Source organism: Callorhinchus milii, unplaced genomic scaffold (assembly GCF_018977255.1).
Source record: "Callorhinchus milii isolate IMCB2004 unplaced genomic scaffold, IMCB_Cmil_1.0 Scaffold1, whole genome shotgun sequence".
In the NCBI taxonomy this organism is placed as follows: domain Eukaryota; kingdom Metazoa; phylum Chordata; class Chondrichthyes; order Chimaeriformes; family Callorhinchidae; genus Callorhinchus; species Callorhinchus milii.
In genome coordinates this window covers 101,644,066-101,666,503 of record NW_024704742.1, presented here as the reverse complement: position 1 = coordinate 101,666,503, position 22,438 = coordinate 101,644,066, and the positions used below count along the sequence as shown (strand labels likewise).

At 37.9% G+C, this 22,438-nt stretch overlaps 1 protein-coding gene across 1 annotated transcript in view; it reads left to right on the top strand.

Annotated features, from left to right (window-relative positions):
• hsd17b4 (hydroxysteroid (17-beta) dehydrogenase 4) overlaps positions 1-22,438 on the top strand; it is a 48,383-nt gene that overhangs the window by 7,808 nt on the left and 18,137 nt on the right. Inside the window, exons 9-17 of the mRNA XM_007897356.2 lie at positions 583-674; positions 794-818; positions 7,392-7,520; positions 9,515-9,624; positions 10,292-10,531; positions 14,186-14,237; positions 17,177-17,248; positions 18,473-18,576; positions 20,459-20,524. Of these exons, the coding sequence (XP_007895547.2) occupies positions 583-674; positions 794-818; positions 7,392-7,520; positions 9,515-9,624; positions 10,292-10,531; positions 14,186-14,237; positions 17,177-17,248; positions 18,473-18,576; positions 20,459-20,524 (890 nt within the window). The remainder of the gene's footprint in view (positions 1-582; positions 675-793; positions 819-7,391; positions 7,521-9,514; positions 9,625-10,291; positions 10,532-14,185; positions 14,238-17,176; positions 17,249-18,472; positions 18,577-20,458; positions 20,525-22,438) is intronic.

The following is a 22,438-nucleotide window of genomic DNA, read 5'->3' as shown; positions in this document are numbered from 1 at the left end:
GTTTGTATAGATATAGGTATGCAGCTTTGGGTGGTGCTACATTTCTCTATTTAACATCAAGAAAATAGTATTGCATGCTCAGAACATTTTGAAGCTTTATTATAGCTGTTTGTCTTCAAGAACGCTTAATGATAATAATCCTTATACTTGATAGTATATTTGTAGCAAATATATTCCAAATGGATTGTTTACTGCTCTGCAAGTATCATGCTAGGTTTCTCTCACTGTTTTTCTTTTTGGCCATACTATTAAACAAAGCTAACATCTTAAAAGAGTATTTAGAATAGAAAAAAAATCTATTTAGAAAGGAAAATAAGAAGGTGTCTTGGATTGCTGAAGAAGGTTGAACAGTTTTGGAGGTTGTTAATTCCTAACTCAAGTGTTTGACTTTCATGGTTTTTAAAAATGCAGGGTAAACTGAACTTTACAGAAATAAAAATATCTGTACCAATGCAGGTAAATGTTGCAATTTTTTAGTTAAAATTTGCAGCTTTTCAGTTATCTATGCCCCCCCAAAAATTGTAATTATGTGTGTAAATTGATTTGATGTGCCAGTAACACAGAATCTCTTTCTTTATCCAGACTTGTTGGATTCCCTGAAACCCGAGTACGTGGCTCCCTTGGTTCTTTGGTTGTGTCATGAAAGTTGCCAAGAGAATGGCAGCTTATTTGAGGTTGGATGTTTCATGTTGACTTTCATACCTGTGGTGTTTCTTTCTTAAAAATTATATTGGAATGAATTATTATGTGTAGAAATGACTGAATTTTACTTTTCTGCATTACCCACTCACAGGTGGGGGCTGGCTGGATTGGCAAATGTAAGTTTACAATGTTTGAGACTCAGCTAGAAAAACGTGTAATATTTTGTGTATTAATTGTCATTTATGCAAACCACAATGACTAGTGTACAATCAAATAGTAGAATGAAAGAACAATAGCAGTTGATGTTAGGTCTTTATTAAGACCTCTAAAAATAACTGGATATGTATCTACTTGAAAACAGTATTGCATATAGGGATAAGTGCAGACTGTGATAAAACCATAGGACATCATGGTTCCTATGCAGCAATGTCTTTGGAGAGAGGTCCCATTGGAGTAGGGATGGATGAATATTTTGCAGTTCGTCATTACCTTTGGACATTAAGCAGTGTAGTGTGTCCCCATTATAATACTCCTTGCTGGAACACAAGATCACCAATGTTGTGAGTGTCCTGTGGACCTGTTGATATTGGAAATGAGATACATAACCAGCTTCTGGCACATGTAGGACCTGATAAGCCTGAAGCTGGTTTGGCAGCTGTTTTTTCGCAGATCCATTACAGAAAATCTGTATTACAATATAAGTATTTGGAGCAGAAAGGTGCTTTATTACAATGCCGGTTTATGCATAGTGTGATTGGGATGTGGACTTACTGAAAAATCCAGAAAGCGATTTGTCTTACTTCAAACCTCATCTTGGAGGCAGTGCAGTGTAGATTCACCAGAATGATGTCTAGTTTGAATAAGCTTAGTTATGAGGACCAACCTTAATCCAAGCAATTGTCAGAGCGTGCTCAATGAGCAAAACAGCCTTTTTTGTGTTCCTATGTTCCTAAAACATAGGCAAACCTCTCTGCTTAAAAAACATCACCAACTACTGGGTCATCAGGTTGTAAGCGACATCATCTTCTGAGCATAGTCCATGGGCTGCACTCAGGAAGTGACATCCGTGGTGACCTTATGATCTAGAAGTTGCCTTTTTTTTAGCACAAGAAGCCAGGTGATGTTATGAAGTGAGCTGACTTTCTACATGGAAGCAGTGACAATATGCCCCAGTATGGTGCTGGTTGGGTTTATGGATGCTAACTACCATGCTACAATGGGGCTGCATAAATAAATCACAAAATGATTGTTTTGTTTTATGTTTCACTGTTCAATGGTGGTACTGATCTGTGGTCTTAAGCAATCATGGGCAGTATACTAGACATACACAGTTTCAATTAATCAGCTGGGGATTATTTCTCAATGAAGCTTAACTAATCATTTTGAAAACATATTACATGCTTAGAATATGTGGTGCAGTTATAATTGTCTCTTTCATTGACAGCCATTGGTAGGATAATGTTCACCTACAATTACATAGACATTAGACTACAAAAAACTCTGTGAAGCATTTTGAGATGTTTGACATGACAAAGCTTTTTACTGAATGCAGGATTATTAAAATGCCTGGCAGAAAGCTTGATAATCTCCTCACCTAGATAAAAATAAAATTATACTTCGATGTGAGACAATGGCTTTGAAGCTGTTTGTTTGAGCTTTATTCAAACCCCAAGGCTTTAATCACACTTGAGTTGTCATCTAAACCCATTGATCATCTTACTTTAATTGCTCCCATGGATCCATTATTATATATTTGGATACTAAAGGTGAAACTGCACTAGCTAAAAATAAAAATGCATGTTTTGAAATTGAGCTCTTTTTTCAAGGGAGGAGATAGATGTTCAAGATTTGAGTGCAGAGTACATTAGGCTAGATTCTGCAACCCGTCTCTGGTTTTGTTTTAATCCTAATTACAAATTCCACCTGTCATTTATAATCTTTTTAAATTCTAAAGGTTATTTACCTAGACATGTGTTTCAGTCTTCTGCTTGAGTCCAATTCCTTGACCGTCCAGCGCCTTGGGACGTCCTCCCTATGTGAAAGGCGCTCTACAAATGTAATAAGCTAAGAGGATAGGATAGTAGGCTATGTTTGGGGTGAAATGTGTTTCTCAAGTAAGTATTCAAGTCACTGGAGCTTACCCTTCAGCAAAAGCACCTCACTACCAAAAACATTTTTTGCAGATAAAATCAAGCCCAGTATGCCAGTTTGAGGGTATTCATGCCTTACCGAAAATCACTTTGGAGCTATGGTCTTGTGAGACTCTATGATATACAGAGGTTTATCTGCAAAAAACACGGTTGACATTTCTTTTCCTGGTACTTGAGAAGTACTTCTTCAATCCCAATGTCAAATAATGAGTTCAGATTCCTTGCATTCATACCAAATTCTTCAGTTTATCTGGTCCAGGTGCACCTGGAGTATGATGTGCAGTTCTGGTATCTACAACATAAAAGAGAGCCACTCACACACCAGGGCATAGAGTTAGTGGAGAAGAAAGCAGCAATGCCGATTCTCATTCTTAAGATGAATGAGTTATGAGAATCCCAGATGTGTTGCATTTGGAATGCTACTCAGGTGACCATCTCAGTTTCAACTTCCATAAAATTACTGGTTCCAGAGGGTAGGACACTGAATAAGGCATTCGCTAGTCACAAATCCTTTTGTGATTCAACACTTTTGATGCCTCTGTGTTCAGCAGTAAACTCCTCCGAGGTATCTAGATACCAATCTGCATGTCTGAATGATCATTTAGTTTCAGCTGTTAACGTCCCACCTTCTTCTCCCAAAATTGTGGTTATTATTTTGATGTAATTATGTTTCCTACTGAGAATGACAACCATACTGATGCAGCACTCAATTCCCATGCTGCTTATGATGCTTGTGTTTGTTTAAATTCATTGACAACCATCTGTTTACCAATTTTTGTTTGGTTTACATATTCACTTGTTTTGGACTGTTAAACGCTTAAATGGGAATCGAAATGACAGAAACTCAAATTCCAGAACAATGCCTTTATTAGCAGTAATCTCTGAATAACTAAACACCGTGTTGATTTCCAGGAATACTGGAACACTGATAATACCAAATAGCCGTAACAAATGCTTTTCGAAGGTTTGCTGAGATTTTTTCTTTGCGAGTTTGATAATTATCTGTTGCCCTCCCAACAAAGGTCCTACATTCCTAACTGACAAACCTAATAGAATTTTTTGATGAAGTGACTGAGAGGGTGGATGAAGGTAGTGCAGTTGACATCGTTTATCTAGATTTTCAAAAGGCATTTGACAACATGCCACATAAGAGACTTATAAACAAAATAGAAGCCCACGGTATTAAAGGGACTGTGGCAACATGGATCCAGGACTGGCTCGGAGACAGAAATCAAAGAGTGGTAGTAAACAGATGCTTTTCTGACTGGAGGGAGGTGTGTAGTGGTGTCCCTCAGGGGTCGGTATTGGAACCACTGCTCTTTCTGATCTATATTAATGATCTGGACCTGGATATAGGGAGCACAATTTCCAAATTTGCAGATGATACTAAGCTAGGAAAGAAGTTAATGGTGAGAAGGATAGCACCAGACTCCAAAAGGGCTTAGACAGATTGGTAAAATGGGCAGAAACGTGGCAGATGAGGTTTAATGTGGAGAAATGCGAAGTGTTGCATTTTGGTAGGAAGAATGAGGAGAGGCAGTGTAAGCTAGATGGTACAATCTTAAAGGGGGCAAATGAACAAAGAGACCTGGGAGTCCACATAAGCAAATCTCTGAAGGTGGCAGCTGTTAAAAAGCATACGGGATACTAGGTTTTATAAATAGGGGCATAGAATAACAATCCCTCCAAAAAACAATAATAAATTGGTCATTTTTAATCTACGACTGTTTGTGGGACATTGCTGTGCGCAATTGGCTGCCGCGTTCGCCCACAAATATACAGTCAATTCACTTTACAGTGTGTTCTGTGAAGCGCTTTGGGACGTCCTCCCGACATGAAAAGCGCTATATCAAATGCAAGGATTATTATTATTATATAGAATTCAAAAGTCAGGATGTTATGTTGAATATTTATACAATGCTGGTTAGGCCTCTGTTGGAGTACTGCGTTCAGTTCTGGGCATCGCACTTTAGGAAAGATGTTAGGACATTGGAGAAGGTGCAAAGGAGGTTTACCAGGATGGTACCAGGCATGAAGGACCTTAGTTATGAGGAGAGGTTAGCGAAACTAGAATTATTCTCCTCAGAGCAGAGAAGATTAAGAGGGGATTTAATAGAGATTTTCAAGATCATGAGAGGATTTGATAGGTTGAACCGGGAAAAGCTGTTTCCACCGTCATGTGGGTCAGTAACCCGAGGACACCGATTTAAATTAGTTGTTAAAAGAAACAGGAGGTATTAGGATTTTTTTTTTCACCCAGCGAGTTGTTTGGGTCTGGAATGCATTTCCTGAAATGGTAGTGGAAGCCGATTCAATAACAACCTTTAAGAGAGAAGCAGATGGGTATTTGGGGAGGACAGGATTGCAGGGCTATGGAGAGAAAGTGGGCCAGTGGGATTGAGTTGGATTGCTCTTTTCAGAGCCGGCGCAGACATGATGAGCCGAATGGCCTGTGCTGTACGATTCTATGATTCTCATTTTCGTCTTTCCATCTCTTTACTGGAGTTATGTGCTTGTAAGGACTACAAGGTGGGTGGACAACCAATTCCCAGAGCACCAGCAGCTTTGAACTTAGCTAGTCAGGTGTGTGACAGTCATGCAGAGAGGCTCTTTCATCCAACCTGCTTGATTTATTCTCTGCCCCAAGCTGTTTGAATGAAATTGTGACTCAAATCTTTTTCTCTCCATCCGTTATTGTGTATTTGTGTGCTAATGCAGAGTCACCATGCAACAATAATAATCCTTACATTTAATACAGCACCTTTAATGTCAGAAGGATATCTGAAAGTGCTTCAGAGAGTATATTGTGCAGTAATGACTAATTTGTTGGTAAGTGCCACAGCTAGTTTGTGCACAGCGATGTCCCAGAAACAGCCATGAAGTGGGATTGTTGGTCAAGAAACTCCCTTCTCTTTTTGAATAAGGCTTTTAGATCTTTAATATCCATCAGAACAGGCAGATTGAACTTTGGTTTTATGTCTCATTTGAAGAATGGCACCTTTAATTATGCAACATAGCCCCAGGACTGGACTCAGACTATATGAGTTCCATGTCCCACATGGCATTTGAAATTCTGTTTTGCTAAAGGTAAGAAACTGGAATTGAACTCAGCAACAAATAGCTTTTCTCAGAGCACCTTTATATCTGAGCTCAATTCTCAACTGCCTCGTCTAGGACAGCAGACCTTCTGTTTGATATTCTAAACTAGTATTTCTCAATTATGTCCATCCATATGTGGCAACAGCAGTCCCATTGCAGCCCCCCCGCCACTTGAGGTGTGCAGCTACTATTGGTCATTTTTAGCTGGTCGAACAAGGCAATAGAACAAGCTTGTGATTGCTTGTAACTGCTAAGCCGACTACAACTGTACCAACCTTTCTAGTCCTTTATTCGCACAGACTGCAACAATCATCTCAAGTGCTGCAGCTTAAGGTTGCGGCGCTGCACTGTGGCCACCAGTAAGTGTTGGTGGCCGCACACTGAGAACCACTGCTCCAAACCAAACACTGTACATAGAGTTAGTTACCTCTTGGTGGTGCTGTGGGTCAAGAATTGCTGCAGCGAAAGCATTTTTTAGCACACATTTTATGAGCTAGATGGCATTTATCCTAATTTATCCTGAATAAATGTAAAGCATGAGATAAATCCAGCTGTATTTTCAGACAATTTTGTTAAGTCAGCATAGAATACTTAATAGCAGGATTATGCTGATATGTATTTTCTGATAAAATGCTTTGACAGGATGAACACTTTAAAAGAATGAGGAAAAAGGGTAACTTTAGCTTGATTGTAAATTACTGTTCTTTAGTGTTTGGCATGTTATTAATCACTGGGTTTTATGATTTTATGAACAGTGTCCATGTCACTGCAAATTTAACTTGAAGTTGTACCTCTAGTTTACAGTTAGAAATTGAAAGGGAGCATTTGTGTGAACATTACCTGTAAAATGTTATATGCATTTAATGCATTATATTGGCCTTCTTGTCTTCTAGTCAATTACATCACTTTATTGTCCTATCTTGATTTGCCTGGAGTATGGGCTTGACGAATGCTTCTCTCCCGTGTAAACTTACTTATGGATCATTGGTCCAGTATTTGGGATAATTCAAGATTTAATTTAGAAACAAACAGTTTTTTAAAAAAAATAGTTGGATTGGGATCCCCAAACCTCTGCAACTCCCTGCCTTAATCCTTTCATCTTACCCCCTATTTAACCATCCTCTACTACCTGTGTTGGATTTCCTGGGCCTTTATTGGACACCATACAGGCAGATAGAATCATTGTGGTGCTATCCAGGTAATATTTATTTTGTTTGAATCTGCCAATCAATACAGCATTTGGTTTAGTTCAAACTTCGCTTTGGCATGAGGGCCTTTTTTAAAAAAAAGTGTAAATATTTGTTCAGACTGGTACGGAGAATTGTTTGAATACTGAAACACATCTCTAGGTAAATAACCTTTGGAATTTAAAACGTTAAAGTTCAAACAATAACTTATTTTTTGCTGCTTCAGTGCAAATGTATGGTTTTGAAGCAGCTTGCATTATAGCTGGTTTAAGTCAGTAGCCTTCTGAACCATGTTTTACCTTTTTGTAATCAGTGCGCTGGGAGCGAACCTTGGGTGCCATTCTAAGACAAAAGAATCAACCAATGACACCTGAAGCTGTGCGCGATAATTGGGAACGTATCTGCAACTTTGAAAATGCCACCAAACCCCAAAGTACCAAAGGTAATCTCTGTCAAAGATTCTGCAGAAGATGCGAGTTGGTGAATTATATAAATGTTCAGAATCCGAATTCTGGGCCTTAACTTCAAGTTGGCTCTTTTTAGATTTGGGCAGAGTAAGTAATTGTACATTAGTGAGAAGTTTTTGTATTTGTTTTGTTTACAAAGGCTTCCCTTTAAACTTATCAAAATGGTCTTAGATATTGGGAGGATGCAATTGTTTGTGCACTTTACGTGAGAGGCCTGTTTTTCCCTTATCCACCCTCAACCCCTCTCTAACTTTGCCATCCATTGGTTCCAGCTCCATTGGAATTCCACAGCCTATATCCTCTCCTGCACTAGTCTCCTTGAGCCCATCACTTCCCATCATCAGCAGGCTTCACTTCCTTCCCATCTCTTTCTTGTTTATGTAATGTAGAAAGGAGCATCCTACTGCAGGCTTGGGTTAGTCTGATATCTAAGTAATCCAGGCATCTTCATTATAGCCTTGAACTTTCAGTGAAATGGGATGTGCAGGTTGAAGGGACTGTCCATACTTGATGGGAATGCCTTTAGTAGATGTCAATTTAACATTGGTCTCAAACAGCCTGACTGCTCAACAAAATGCTGGGCTTAATTTGGAACCAATTAGACAAGTTGTTGCCTTTCTGGTCAACATTTGTGTCTGCCTTCCTGACAGATAATTCAGTTCAAGTAAGTTCAGAAGTAATTTTGCCCTTACTGCAGACCTTGATCTTGCTGAGGCACAAGCAACATTTAGTAGCAATATGTTGTCGTGTCAGCCCCAGTTTGCATTTTGTTAGTGTGGAATTGGTTGTCATGTACTTCAGTCTCACCAGTTAACACAGTGAAATGCTAACACAATCCATTGGTCCTACATTGAGGAGCATAGCGACTTCAAGTGTAAATCATTTAAAATAAGGGCAATACTTGAATCACTAACAATTTAGTTTATCCTTATGAGAACAGAGCGGTTCTGGAATCAAAACAGTTTTAGCAAACCATTTGATCGTTCTGTGATGGTTTTACGTATTCAATTAAGTTAATTATATCTGCACTTAATAGGGTTTTTCGAAAACTCAAACCATAGTCAAGGTTTTTAAGACCCCTTGTCCCTTTCTGTTCAATGGAAATTGAGACAAACTCAAAATTTTGGTGCTCAAAATGACACATCTAGTGCCACAGCAATCTGGGTCAGTAGCTCAAGATATTGGTTGAACACCTTGCAGCTATTAATGATAGCTGTAACTAAACTGCTACAATTACATCTTTCAAACAGCAATACGTTATGCCAGTACTGATCTTTCTCAACTTTTTCTTGTTCAGAGTTCATAAAATACAATGTTACAGCACAGTTATTTTGATGGAAAATATCAGAAACCAAATTGAAGGCTTCACTCACACATGATGCACCCAAAATGTTGACAAGAATGGCAAAAATATTAAGCGTCAGAGCAATACGATTTTCAGTGTGGCTTCAAAAATGATTAAATACACATGGATGAGTTAGTTATCCTATTTGATGTTCTAATTACGTGCAAACATTTGAAATGTGTTTTGTACTGCAAATTTGTGACAAATCGCCACAATTGTGGAAGCACTGACCCCTTAAGGAGATGATTTCAGGATGGATGTGATTCACACCCACACTGTATAAACACAACAGGTATGCATCATGCTAGGCTGACTTGCTCATATTCCGTTCAAACCTCCTAGGCAGTCCTTGGGATGACTTGGGAACTTTGAACAAACGTTTTGACTGCTATGAAGCAGAACCCTCAACCAGCTTGTTTAATACCATTAAAAATCAATGATTCTCTCTTCCTTCGGCCCTTGCAATTCAGAGTCATTAAGCTTCCTCAAAAACTACCAAATATTAATTGTTATGTTTTAAAATGTAGGAGTCAGTTCATATCCATATTATTAAAGTGAGGATATTCTAAATTGCCTTTTAAAAATATGAAAGGCAGTGACTGATTCTGCTTGTTATTATGACAGATTCCATTGACATTCTGTATGAGGTGCTGACCAAATTAGATGCTGAACAAGAAGTCTCCTCAAACCCTACCAATGGCATATTACCAACCAGCTCTTCAGGGATTGATCCAGTAGGTATTGTGGTAATCAAATGACTGAATGTAATTAGTATAATAACTTTCTTGGTTATTTATGATTATTGTATATGAAAGGTAAATAAACATTAAGTACTTACACCTGAATATGTTTCTTAAATTATTTTGGCAAACTGTCTTAAGGTCACGAATGTAGAATCATCAAAACTTATGTGACTTATGCCTGTGAATCTGCATTAACTAACTGCTGTTATTAAGCCAGGAATAGTATTCTTTGTGGTCTTGCACAAAATGTGTACCACAAATATGATGCTCAATCAGTTTTAAACTTATGATTTGTAATTAAGCTCATGAATGAATATCCATGACCTGAAGTCTGGTGAATTCTCCCTGAACTGTGCAGTCCCATTATGACAAGTTCTTCTGTCGCTCAAATTCTCTTCTAACACGTTTGAACTGTAGACCTTGTTCATTATGCAAAGTGCACAGCTGGCCCGGTTGCTTCCCATGCACTGAGCGCCTTCAGTCAGTGGAGACCAACTGCCGCAGAAGTCAATGACTTGAGCCTTTTGCACTCTTAAATGGCCAACTTGTGAGTCTTCAGGTCATTATTTTTTAAAAAACACTTTTTTCTCCTGATTTTTTTCAAATGATGTATTTTTAATTGTGACTTTTCATTTTGTTTTTGTTTTTCTAATTACAGGCTCAAGCAATAGGTCAAAAAATTACCGCTCCAGGGATGTACAGTTACACTAACCTACAACCTATTCTGTACGCTCTTGGTGTTGGCATGACAACCAAGGACCCAAAACATTTGATGTTTCTTTTTGAAGGACATGAGAAGTTCTCCTGCTTGCCGACATTTGGGGTAATCCCTGCCCAATTTGTTATCTTCGGTGGTGGGTTTGCATCTGTTCCTGGACTGAACCTAGATTTTACAAGGGCAAGTATCATTTTGATGTTTTCAACAACATGTTCCAAATTCATTTGTGTATAAGGACAAACTAATAATAATAATCCTTGACTTTGATATAGCGCTTTTCACTTCTTCTAGATGTCTCAAAGGTTCACAGAATATACTGTAAAGTGAATTGATTGCATTTTGTGGGCGAAACGCGGCAGCCAATTATGCACAGCAGTGTCCCACAAACAGTCGTGGATTGAAGTGACCAAATTATTATTTTTTTTCTTGAGGGATTATTATCAGGCGTCTGGAGTAAGGAAACTTGCCCAAGGTTTCAGCCCCTGCTGGGAATCAAACCCAGGTCTCTCGCTTGTGAGGCGAGTGCTATAACCACTGAGATACAGGACTCCAGAACAGAAGTTAGCTTTGTGTAGCATCATCAACTGTGATTTAGGATGCGTTAGTTAGTGTGCAGCTAGATTGGGAGAGACTGTAGCGGTGCACTTTGGTTGTTGTCTATCAGGCCTGTGGGTGGTGGCCCATGCCTTTTTGCTATTATGGTAAAGGTTTGTTGTTTCAATAAGCTCCTTCCAGCAGTCACGCCACTCCTTTCCAATCTCTCTCGTAAGCATTTCTCCAAGCTTAATGGTTTCTTCACTGAAGGGATCAGAGTCATACAGTTATGAATATCTCTTACATTATAGGCTTGTTTCTTCTGAAAATCAAGGTACATATAGTGTCTGACATCCCTTGAGGTGTGCTTTTGGGCAATTCTCCATACAGGCAGACTAATTCTCTGTCATGTTCATTGTGACGGAGTAATATTGGAGATAGATTTATCAAATTCAGATATAAAGACTTCCCAGTAAGCCTTTCTAAAGTTGAATCTTGGCAGGTACTTTGTTTTCCTGGGTTGAACTGTGGTTTCTATTGTTACTTGCACTGGTCTATGCTGCGATTGTGGGATCGCTGACAAGATCTCCCTCAAGCTATGAATATCTGGTGTACCTTGGGTCATATTAAATCGATGTGCAAATGCTGTCATTAGCACATCAGAAAACTGAAAAAGAAAGTGAACAACAGGAACCAGGTATTCCAGAAACTGGCCAAAACAAAAGGGGTGCTGACTCCAAAACACCGAGCAACCAGGTTCGCCCTGTGTTACTTAACTACAGAATACTATGCTCCAATACGGTCATACTTGAGCCATATACACAAAATCGATACTAAACTCAATCAATCCTGTAGAATCATCACAGGGACTTTGAAACCAAATGCTAAACTTGCCATATTGCCTCGCGGAGGACAAGGAGTAGAAAGGAGAGGCAAAAACAGGTACATGATTATAGGCACCTACTGTATGACACATTCCATCATCCAAGAAACTGAAGTCCAGAAAGAGCTTTGCCTTTGAAAATCCCTTACCCCAAAATACCTCTGTGGAAGGCTAAGAGGTACAAAATGGCACGAAATTCCGATGATCTTGGAGAACCAGGTTCCTTCAGAACAACTTCCTCCAGGCATTGACCTCAAAGAAAACATTGGTGTACCCTAAATCGACCAAGATGTGACCAAGTGGAAGCTTAAAAAAAAACCATATGTCAATGTGGAGAGCCAAGGCAAACACTTGAACTCTGCCTGATGTAATGCCCCCAGTCAACATCTTGTACTCCTGAGGAACTATTCAAGATAAATGACAATACCAGATTCTGGTTATGGAGCAACATTATTATTATCGCCCTATCCCATTTTGTACTGGGATGAAAACACAGACTTTTCTAGTCTATGTAACTCAATAACAACACCAAAAGTACATTTGTATCGCGCCTTTCACATCGGGAGGACGTCCCAAGGCGCTGGATAGGCAGAGTTATGGACCCGAGCTGAGGGTGGAGGAAGGGGGAGGGCGGGGGGGGAAGCAGGGAGATCGAAAGCATGGTCGAAGAGGAGGGTCTTGAGATGGGTCTTGAAGGTGGCGAGAGAGGGGCTGAGATGGAGGGACTGCGGGATGGAGTTCCAGAGGGTAGGGACAGAGTGGCAGAAGTGGGGCGAGCGAGACGAGACGAGAAGCAGGCTGGAGATCGCTGAGTGGAGGGAGTGAACAGGGTGGTAGGAGGTTAGGAAGTCGGAGAGGTAGTGGGGAGCAAGACCGTGGATGTCTTTGAAGGTGAGGACCAGGATCTTGAACTGTATCCTCAATGTGATGGGAAGCCAGTGGAATTGGGCAAGGATGGGGGTGATAGAGCCACGGAGCCTAGTGTGGGAGAGGACACAGGCTGCAGAGTTTTGGATGATCTGCAGCCTGTGGAAGGAAGAGTTGGGGAGGCTGACAAACTGAGTTTGCATCGTCGAGCCTCGATGTAATGAAGGCATGTATGAGGGTTTTGGCGGCCTGCGGTGTGACTCAGCTGCTTACTGGATAAACATGTTGATTACCTGGAAGTTACATCTTGTAGCATTATTAGAAACCTTTCACCCTTTCATTTCCTTAAAAGCTTTAAAATGATCTATCTGGGTTGTGGTTTAGCATTGCTGGCATACCTATTTGAATGTTCAGCGTTGCCCTTTGGACCAATACCAGATGGGGAGTTAAATGAAGCTTGTAGGTATGGTTTGTTGGATCCTTAATCACATTACTAGAGGTGTCGCTGCTGTTCCAAGTGAAAAGTCCTGCTCCCCACTAAAGTGACTTCAGGTATCTCAAATGTCTATTATTATTGGTAGTCCACCTATATGATAGATTTATGTATTTATTCAAGCCTTGCAGATAGCTGGTAATCGTGTTTTATGAGGAGTTGGGAACAGTACAGCATGAAGCACCAATGTTCAAACAGGTGGATTACTCTGAACCTGGCAAGATTTAAGAATAAGCATTCAAGAAGGTCATTCTAATAGTGATTAAATTAAATTTGTGGATATTAGGTTTCAAGGCTGGGCATAGGATACCAGAACATACATTTCTGAGATTAGAGGTGTAGAAGTATAGGAGATTACATTTAGAGCAGGCTAGTTAGGTGTATATCCAACTTCAGATTCGGTGATGGTCTATTCCATTTGGGACTGAATCAGAGATTGAATCAAGAGTATCTGAGACTAAGATGTGAGTTTCCTATCTAGCTGGGAAGAAGAGCAAAATGGTACAACTGAGCAGAAGCATAATTCTGTTCCATTTCACCAGATGGTGTCATCAAGAAGTAGCACCATTTGAAATAGTAGAGAATGGATAATTCAGGAAGATTTGTTCCAGGTCCTCTTAAGTGCACTGTTATGTAATGCTCTGCATATACAAGAGAGTGAATGAAGTCTTTATAGGAATATGTTTTCCACCTTCAGCCCCTCTCCCATGTTTAGTGTGGATCAATAAAACTTGGCTCAGAGGATTTATGTAAGTCAAATAATTGGAATTGGAGTTGGAATTGCTTTACTGAAAAATAATTAATTTAAAAAAATGTAGAAATACTGAAACTTTGCTGCTTCACCTGAAGGATTATAATGGTGTGTATTTCTTTATATCTAAATAATATGTTTAGGTATTTTTTGGTTGGTTTATTTTAAAAGATTTACTATATTTCAAAATGTGGCTTGCATGTGAACCTCAAGATATTTGTTACAAATTTTTAGAATAGGTTGTTGTCTGCTTGACTCTTTCCAAGGAATGCCAAAGTGTGTGATGGTTTTCTGCATTTATTCTAGGTGTTACATGGTGAACAATATTTAGAGCTATACAAGCCACTACCAACGTCAGGTAATATATTTTTATGTCAGCTCTTCTGAGTTCTAATTCAAGCACTGTTGGTTTAAGATATGCTAAAGCACTTCTCAAAACTTTAGTTTCAGAGTTATAGGTAAGAATTCAATATTTCCTCGACCGTTTCCCAGAAGTGAGTGCAGAGTATGAAAATAGTTGGAATAAAGCTTCACTAATTGAGCCTGAAGACACCATATGGAGACGATTTTTCTCATCCACATATGGTTACAAGTATTGAATATTACTGACAAGACTGAGATGCTCTAGATGGTAATAGAAAAATTATTAACATGTGGAACATGCTACCATAAGGAGTTGTTGAGGCAAATAGCATAGATGTATTTTAGGGAAAGCTAAATAGGTACATAAGGGAGAAAGGAATAGAAGGTTATGCTTGAAGGCTTAGTTGAGGAAGGACAGGAGGAGGCTCATGTGGAGCATAAACACCGGCATAGACCGATTGGGCCAAATGGCCTGTTTCTGTGCTGTGTATTCTAATATACGTATTCTAATGTTTTCTACATTTTTAGGCTGAATTTCAGCTGTAAAAATTACAATGGATTTTGTAATTTTTTAAAATGGTATTCTCTCATAGGAAAAATGTTGTTATAATATTAACAATACCTCATTAAATAATCCTTATATTTGCTGTAGCATGGAGAATGACTCTAAAGTACTCATAACATTTCAGTGCTGTGCAGCTAATGTGCATCTGTATGTGAACACAACAGCCAGTTAAAACACAAAGCCATGAAATGAATGGCCAGTTTATCAAGGGAATTGTTGGTCAGGACACCTGGAGAAACTTGCTTCTCTTTTTCAATAGTGCCTGGGATCGTTAACGTCCATCTGACCTGGCAGACAGGACCTTGGTTTAACTTCTCAACAACCACTTGTGTATTTATAAATGCCTTTCATGTGGAGTAGTGTATCGAAGCACTTACGATGGCTTAACAGTCTCAAACAAAGTATAGCACCTCCAACCAACAATGTACTAAGTGTCAACTTAGCTTATTAGTTCAAAGTCCCAGTTTGGGTCAGGAACCTATAAGTTACTGATCCAGAGGTGAGAATGCTACCAACTGAGTTTCTAGGAAGGATTTTTAAAACATTTTTATATAGAAAATCCACTGTAGTTTTTATGCTTAAAATGAAAACTTATAAATGTGTTTTTTCTTAACAATACAATGACCACACAATCGAATGATAGGATAAGTAAATGTTTATAATATTTCATGTTCTAACTTGTAACTCTGGCATTGACATGTTTGTTTCTCGAGGTTGGATGCATTATCTGCTTCTTGCTGTTACTGTAATGCTTCCTATATATGTCTGTTAGGAGACACAGCAGGCTGCAAAAGGATGACTCTTTCCCCTTCCCTGCCTTCTCCAATTTTTGGTGATATGCCACAAAAACATACATCTACTTGTTCCCTTCTCTACAGTTTGTCCAAAGAGCTCAGGGAATATTAAACCAGGGTTATTCCATCCTATGCAGTATAAGAACAGCTTTTGATTGTTCAGCATCATTACGCCAACCATGGTGATATACCTTTATTGAAAATACAAAGCAATACGAAATCAAACTTTGCATTTGTGTTTGCATTAAGTATTCAGTGCAAGCAGCAGTTATTACTAATCCAAATAACTTGTTTATAAATTTCTGATGAGATTTGTATAAATATTTAAATAGTCTCTGTTTTTTCAAATTCATCATTGGTCAAAAACGATTTTAAAAAATTAATTCTCTCAAGATATGTAGTGTAAATCAAGTTGAATTTTACATTCTAATGAAGGCACTGATGTACTTAGCTTGCATTGTTCACTAGCAACAGTAATTTTGTTCTGTTAAAAAAANTTGTACAAAATTGTATTTGGATTCAGCTGTTTGATTGCAAACTGAATCCAGACCTTGGATTACAAAGACTCAGATTCTGTGTTACAATTTTTTAAAATTGACATTTGACAAAGTATTGGATATTAAAATATGTATTTTTTAAAACAAACAAAATGGAGTAGGGTTCGGCTTTTGAACTACGATCAAATTTTGTTCTTGTATTGCTTGTCTTCTTCTACGTGGCACAGAAATAAGCTATTTGTGCTCTTATCTTCAGGATTTTTCAATGTATGTAATGGTCCTGTTTTCTTTTAAAGAATCTTAGAATGATCATGGGATCTTCATTTTAAACCACGTAGAGACTTACTTTCATTTCATATTTAATACAGTTCTAATTTTCTGGAAAGGGCACAAAATTGATCTAGCCTTCCGGAGGAGGTGCCCCTCAAAGATGCTCACGTCAATCAACTGCTAGTCCATTATTTTTATTTCAATAGTCAGAATATCTTTTTTGACAGAAAGGCCAACAAATAGACTTATTGAGTCTCTTCTGTGCATTCCACTGTCTTTGTCTCTGAGGAAAATATATTCCTTAGGGTTATTTTTAAAGCTATGGGGATGCAAACTGAATTTAATTGGTCAATAATTTATTTGGGCAAGAATTTATCTGTCTATCCACAACTTTCTATTGTAGTATGGATTTAAGATAGCAAACCACTAATACTTTGCTTAAAACCAATGTTTCTACCATGACTACCAGTTCTCCAGTCTCCAAACTTTGGGTACAGAAATTTAATCTGATATTCATAAAAAATCTGTTTTATTTCTATAGGACAAACATTTTTTAAAATGACCTGAGTTACTAATTGTAAATCAAAATGCATTTTTTTTAAAAAAGTGTAGCTCATTGAGTTTGTTATATTACATATATATGCAAGAATTTTTAACATTAAAACAAATATATCTGAAAATATTACTCAATGTGTGGACCAGCTGGACTTTACAGAAATTCCTGAAATACTTTTAGATGTTTGACGTATTAAGTTCCCTCATCAAATGCAAAAATAATCATAAATAAACTGGACTATTTTCATCCTAGGACAACTAAAGTCAGAGGCTACCATTGCTGATGTTCTTGATAAGGGATCTGGAGCTGTCATAATTGTGGATGGTGAGTTGTATCATAAGTAAATCTATTCATTATAGATTTAATTCTTCTATGTTAGTTGTTTATAGAAAATATTTGTTGCTTAATCTTTCTTGTAATTACCCTTTTTTATTTTTTGATCATTAACATTTACATGTGTCCTTTCAATCCAATGGTGGGTTACATGGTTCATAATGCTACCTACATAAAGGGGAGATCTTGCATACACTGTACTTAGTTAGGTACATTTTAGTATAAATTTTGAATCAAAATTGTAATAATATCAAACCGATTATTTTTGGTCAGTCGGGTGTTTGACATGTGCTGAAACCCATAACCCTGCATAAGAGTAAACAAACCAAACTGAGTTCTGTGCGTCCCATTTATATGTGGAAATTCCCATGCATTGGAATGGAATGTGCACTCTCTTCTTGAGGGTCACATCCTGCTACCTAATTCTGGAGAGTATTAGACGCAGACTGGTGAGAGAAAGGGTTGGAACCCCACAGTGGGCATTGGAGCACTGCTGGAGTGTAACTAGCAATCATTGCATAGCCCATTGAAAGCACTATTTGGCAAGCTTTCCTGCTAATGGTCCAGCTAGGAGCAGTCTACCTGTTAGGGTAAAGTAGTGTGCTGGGTGAGGTTAATGGAGATTGAGAGAATGAGTTTCTGAGTCAGAAAATAATTCTCACAGTATTTTGTGCATATACGAAAGTCTGACAACATGACACTGCAGTGTCAAGACGGTCGCACATGCATGGTATGCTACCAGGTCCAACAATCCAGTCAAGCAATTTATCATTATGGAATCTGGTTGACATGTTTTGCCAACAAGATATAGTCAATTCACTTTACAGTATATTCTGTGAAGTGCTTTGAGACATCTCGAAGATTTATAAGAAGCTGTATCAAATGTCAGTATTATTATTATCTTCATAAAGAAAAGTGCAGACAACTGGAGATCTGAATCCGAGTTGGGTTTTCTGAAATTCAGCACTAGGTAAACCTGCTATTGTTTTTTGGGGGTCAGCCGGGTGACACATACGGAAACCCATCACCATGCTTAAGGGTATCCAAACCAAACTTGACAATTAAACATGAGTTGCCTGCAGAAACAGATTTTCCCCACAGGTAATCTTATAATATAACAAATGGCATCAAGGATCTTTGGAGTTGGTCTTTATGGTCTTTACTTGCACTGAATAAACCTACTGTTAATCGTAGCACTTCATATCTGTTTTTCAGTTTATACATATAATGGCGGAGATTTAATTTGCTATAACCAGTTCACTCTATTTGTTGTGGGAGCTGGAGGCTTTGGTGGAAAAAGAACATCTGACAAAGCAAAGGTAAATGTCAGCATTCAGGTGCCTGAGGCATTCTATCATATTTCCTGATCTCTATTTGATCACTTCAAAGTAAGAATATTATTTGAATTGTGAGAGACTGCAAATATTTTCCTTCAGGGCAAGGTGCTGATGAAATTTTAATTTTCAAAAATGTTTCCAAAAATGGCGATTCTGTTTTGCAAGAACACAAAAAGTGTTGTGAAGAAAATAAGAGCATTATCCAGTGAAATTTTCAAATTATGTTATATGTACTATTACTCAATTCCATAAATTAGGATGAAATCTAGCACATTACATTTTTTTTTACTACCAATTAAGTGCAATTACTTTGAAACAGTTTTGTTTGGGATCTGTATATTTAATATTATTAGATGGCAAAGTATTTTTAAATAATTGCAAAATGAAATGGCTATGGATGATCTTCACTTTCAGCCCATGGGTTTTTCTTGCCTCTAGCATCTTGTCTTTTGCTTCCAAGGACAAGTAAGCATCTTGTTTAGTTCTCTGCTATCAGCTGCTTTCATAATTACAGTGAAACAAATTAGGGCCATATAGATGTCAGGGTTTTTCAAAATACTAATAATCCTTCACTGTAGATCAGTGGTTGGAGCACTTGCCTTGCAAGCGAGACACCTGGATTCAATTCCAGGCAGGGCGAAACCTTGGGCAAGTTTCCTTACTCCACACACCTAATAATAATCCCTCCAAAAACAAAACTAAAAATAAATTTAAAAAAATTGGTCATTTTCAATCCACGACTGTTTGTGGGACACTGCTGTGCGCAATTGGCTGCCGCGTTTCGCCCACAAATATACAGTCAATTCACTTTACAGTCTATTCTGTGAAGCGCTTTGAGACGTCGAGAAGACGTGAAAAGCGCTATATCAAATGCAAGGATTATTATTATTAAATAATGCAATGTTCTGACTGTAAGCTGAAGTCCTAATGTGGAGCTTGAAAAAAGAACCGTCACACCCAGATGCGTATCGTTCCCCATCAAAAAGATTCTCATGCGCAGCACTGAAATCTTTGTTTCTTTAGGTGGTATTTAACTAATGGGGTTAGTACTGTAAATAGCATTGGCTGTCTAAATATTTAATTGTTTCACCAGATTATTTCATCCAAGTTTTCAGTCTTCAAAATTCTCACCAGCACTGTTTCATTCTCATCACTGCTGCTTTATTCGTGGTAGTGCTGCTTCGCTGCATTGTTCTCGGAAGCACTGCTTTGCTGTATTGTTCTCAGCAGTGCTGCTTTCCTTATTGAAAGCAATTTGAAATTTGATGCATACGTAAAAATAAATGTAGATGATTGATGAAATTTAGTACGATAAGTTTAAATAAAAAGTTCAGACCAAACTATTTCCCACATACAGGCAATAGACATAAGTAATCCTATGGAATGAGTTACCAACGGTATTGCAAATGGTTTTCTGAGATACATACAGATGGTTTTGGAGAAAAAGTAAACTGAGCTATATGGTGACAAAGCATGGAGATGAGATCCTAAATGATGGACACAATATTACCCTTTGTGAGCTTTTTCAACTTGTGACATGTTTTTTTGAAGCAATATCTGGAAGGCTAACTCAGTATAAATTAGGATTCAATTTGAAACTTATCTGGTCAGTATGGCATAGTGCTGTACTGGTTAGTTCCTTCAACCAGTAAACCATTGCAGCCTATCATTATATTTTATTCCAGTGGTATTCTATTGAATATAGAATTTAGATCACTTCTGTGCTATTGAATGCTCCTCATCTGAGGAATGATTACGTATTCAAGTTTTACTCTTCAGTATATTCTGTGTGTATATTTTTATATCTTTTTGTATATTTTTGTATCTTCTCAGAACTTTTAAACTTTTTTAATCCTTTGTTCAGGTTACCATGAATCCACCCAGCAGGGCCCCAGATGCTGTGATGAATGATATCACCAGTGCTGACCAGGTATTCAACACTTTTAATATAGTTGGTTAACTCTATGCACTTGTATATCTGTCATTAGCATTGTTTCTTAATTGTTAAGTGAAAGAGGAATTAAAGAATACGGTCAGAATTGTTCCAAAAAAAGCTTTTTTAAAGTGACACAATGGTACTTTGTAATAACTTATTGGTGATTTTTAATCTGATTAATATTTTTCTTCTATAAATCATTATGGTTTAATAAATTGACAGCCATATTTATTTACCAGAATATGCAAAATCTGACATAAATTGGCATTATTGGTTTGATTTTGTTGCTTATCCTATGCTACTGCACTGTGTGTTCTGGAGTATGTTTTATAGAATGTAGGAGAAACCTCAAAGCATAACAGGCTGAATCATAGTGTTTGGTGTCTGGCATTCACAACAGTAATTATTTTTGTTTCTTTCTGGTTTCTCATATGTCTAACTGTATCTTAATTAGCTAGAATTTCAATCCTCTGAGCACTAAATACTTTAGCTTTCAAAATATGTATTTTTTCTTTCGCCCACCAATTTTTATATTCTACTGTTTGCTTGTTCTCTTCTCTGCCTCTCTTGATCACTCATTTTTTTGAATACAGTGGAGCTTCATTATAACACGGTGTTTGAAACTTGCTGGCATGGACTCAGCTGGCTGATTCACTTCCCGTGTGCTGGCGGGTATAGTAACTAATCATGTAGTTACTGCATTAAAAGAAAAAAAGGCCATTGGGTTTCATCCAACGTTATTTCCTGTTTTGTGCATGCGCAAAGCAGGAAGTGATGTTGGTGACCCCAAAAAACAGAAGTCAGCTGTTTTTTTAGTGCAGGAAGCTAACAATATCTGACTTTTGAGTAATTAACTGCCTTCCAATATACAGCAAAGCAGGAAGTGATGTTGAGCCTTGACAGTGCCTGTTGCCAAGCTTTCAACAGCAAATTTGATGTTGCTCTCTTTGCCTAAGTAGTGATTAAGAATTGGGACATTGCCTTTCCCCTTAATTGAGGGGGCTGGGGTCAATTTGAAGAACCCCTTATGTTGCCTAACTGAGATCTGCTAACTCAACTAACAAACACAATAATAAGTATCAAATGACAATGATTATTTGTATTTTCAAATATCTGTTTTACAGCTTAATTTTGACTAAACTTTGTTTTTATTTGGATGCACAAATTCTGCTATAGTACTCGGAGACTGCATGTAAAATGTTAGAATCCCTTCCCCAAGGTACTCTGTATAATTCAGGGACAAAGTGAATAATTTCTGATAACCTCCAGTATTAACTAAAATGGATTATTTGGCATTTCCTTCCTTTTTGTGTAGCTGGAATTTGATTTGTAACTTCACAGATAATTAAATGGCATTCGTTCCACTGACTTGGTGACAATTTCACAGTCCGCTAATCTGATAAATGATTGCATGTAATTTGAAAGGGTTTTCTTGGGGCACAGATATGCCCTGCTATATTTTTTCCTCCAACTCCAAATACATTTTACGTTTGATGTTATGCGAAAATATTAAAGTGCTGAACATTCATCAGCAGGGTTGAACGCTGGGGAAATGGGGAAGGAAAACTTTAACAGCAAGTGGTAACTAGAGTTTGCTAGCTATCTTCATTCCTAAATGATTACAGTCTGGAGGGCTGCAATTGATGGCTCAAGAATTTATGAGTTAGAGTATATCTTAGATACGACAGAAAAAAAAATTATGTGCATATCCTGATTTAAATTGTCACTTTTATGTGTACAATCTGCTTTGTAAATGTTGACTACAGTACTACCCACTTATCTCAAACCTGTTTATATCGACATCCTGTGTACGCTGACAGATTTGAAGTCCAGGGCCCTTCCCCATATAGGAATACATTAAACTTCAGCATGCTTGTATTGAGAACGTTTTCACTTCCCCAACAGCAT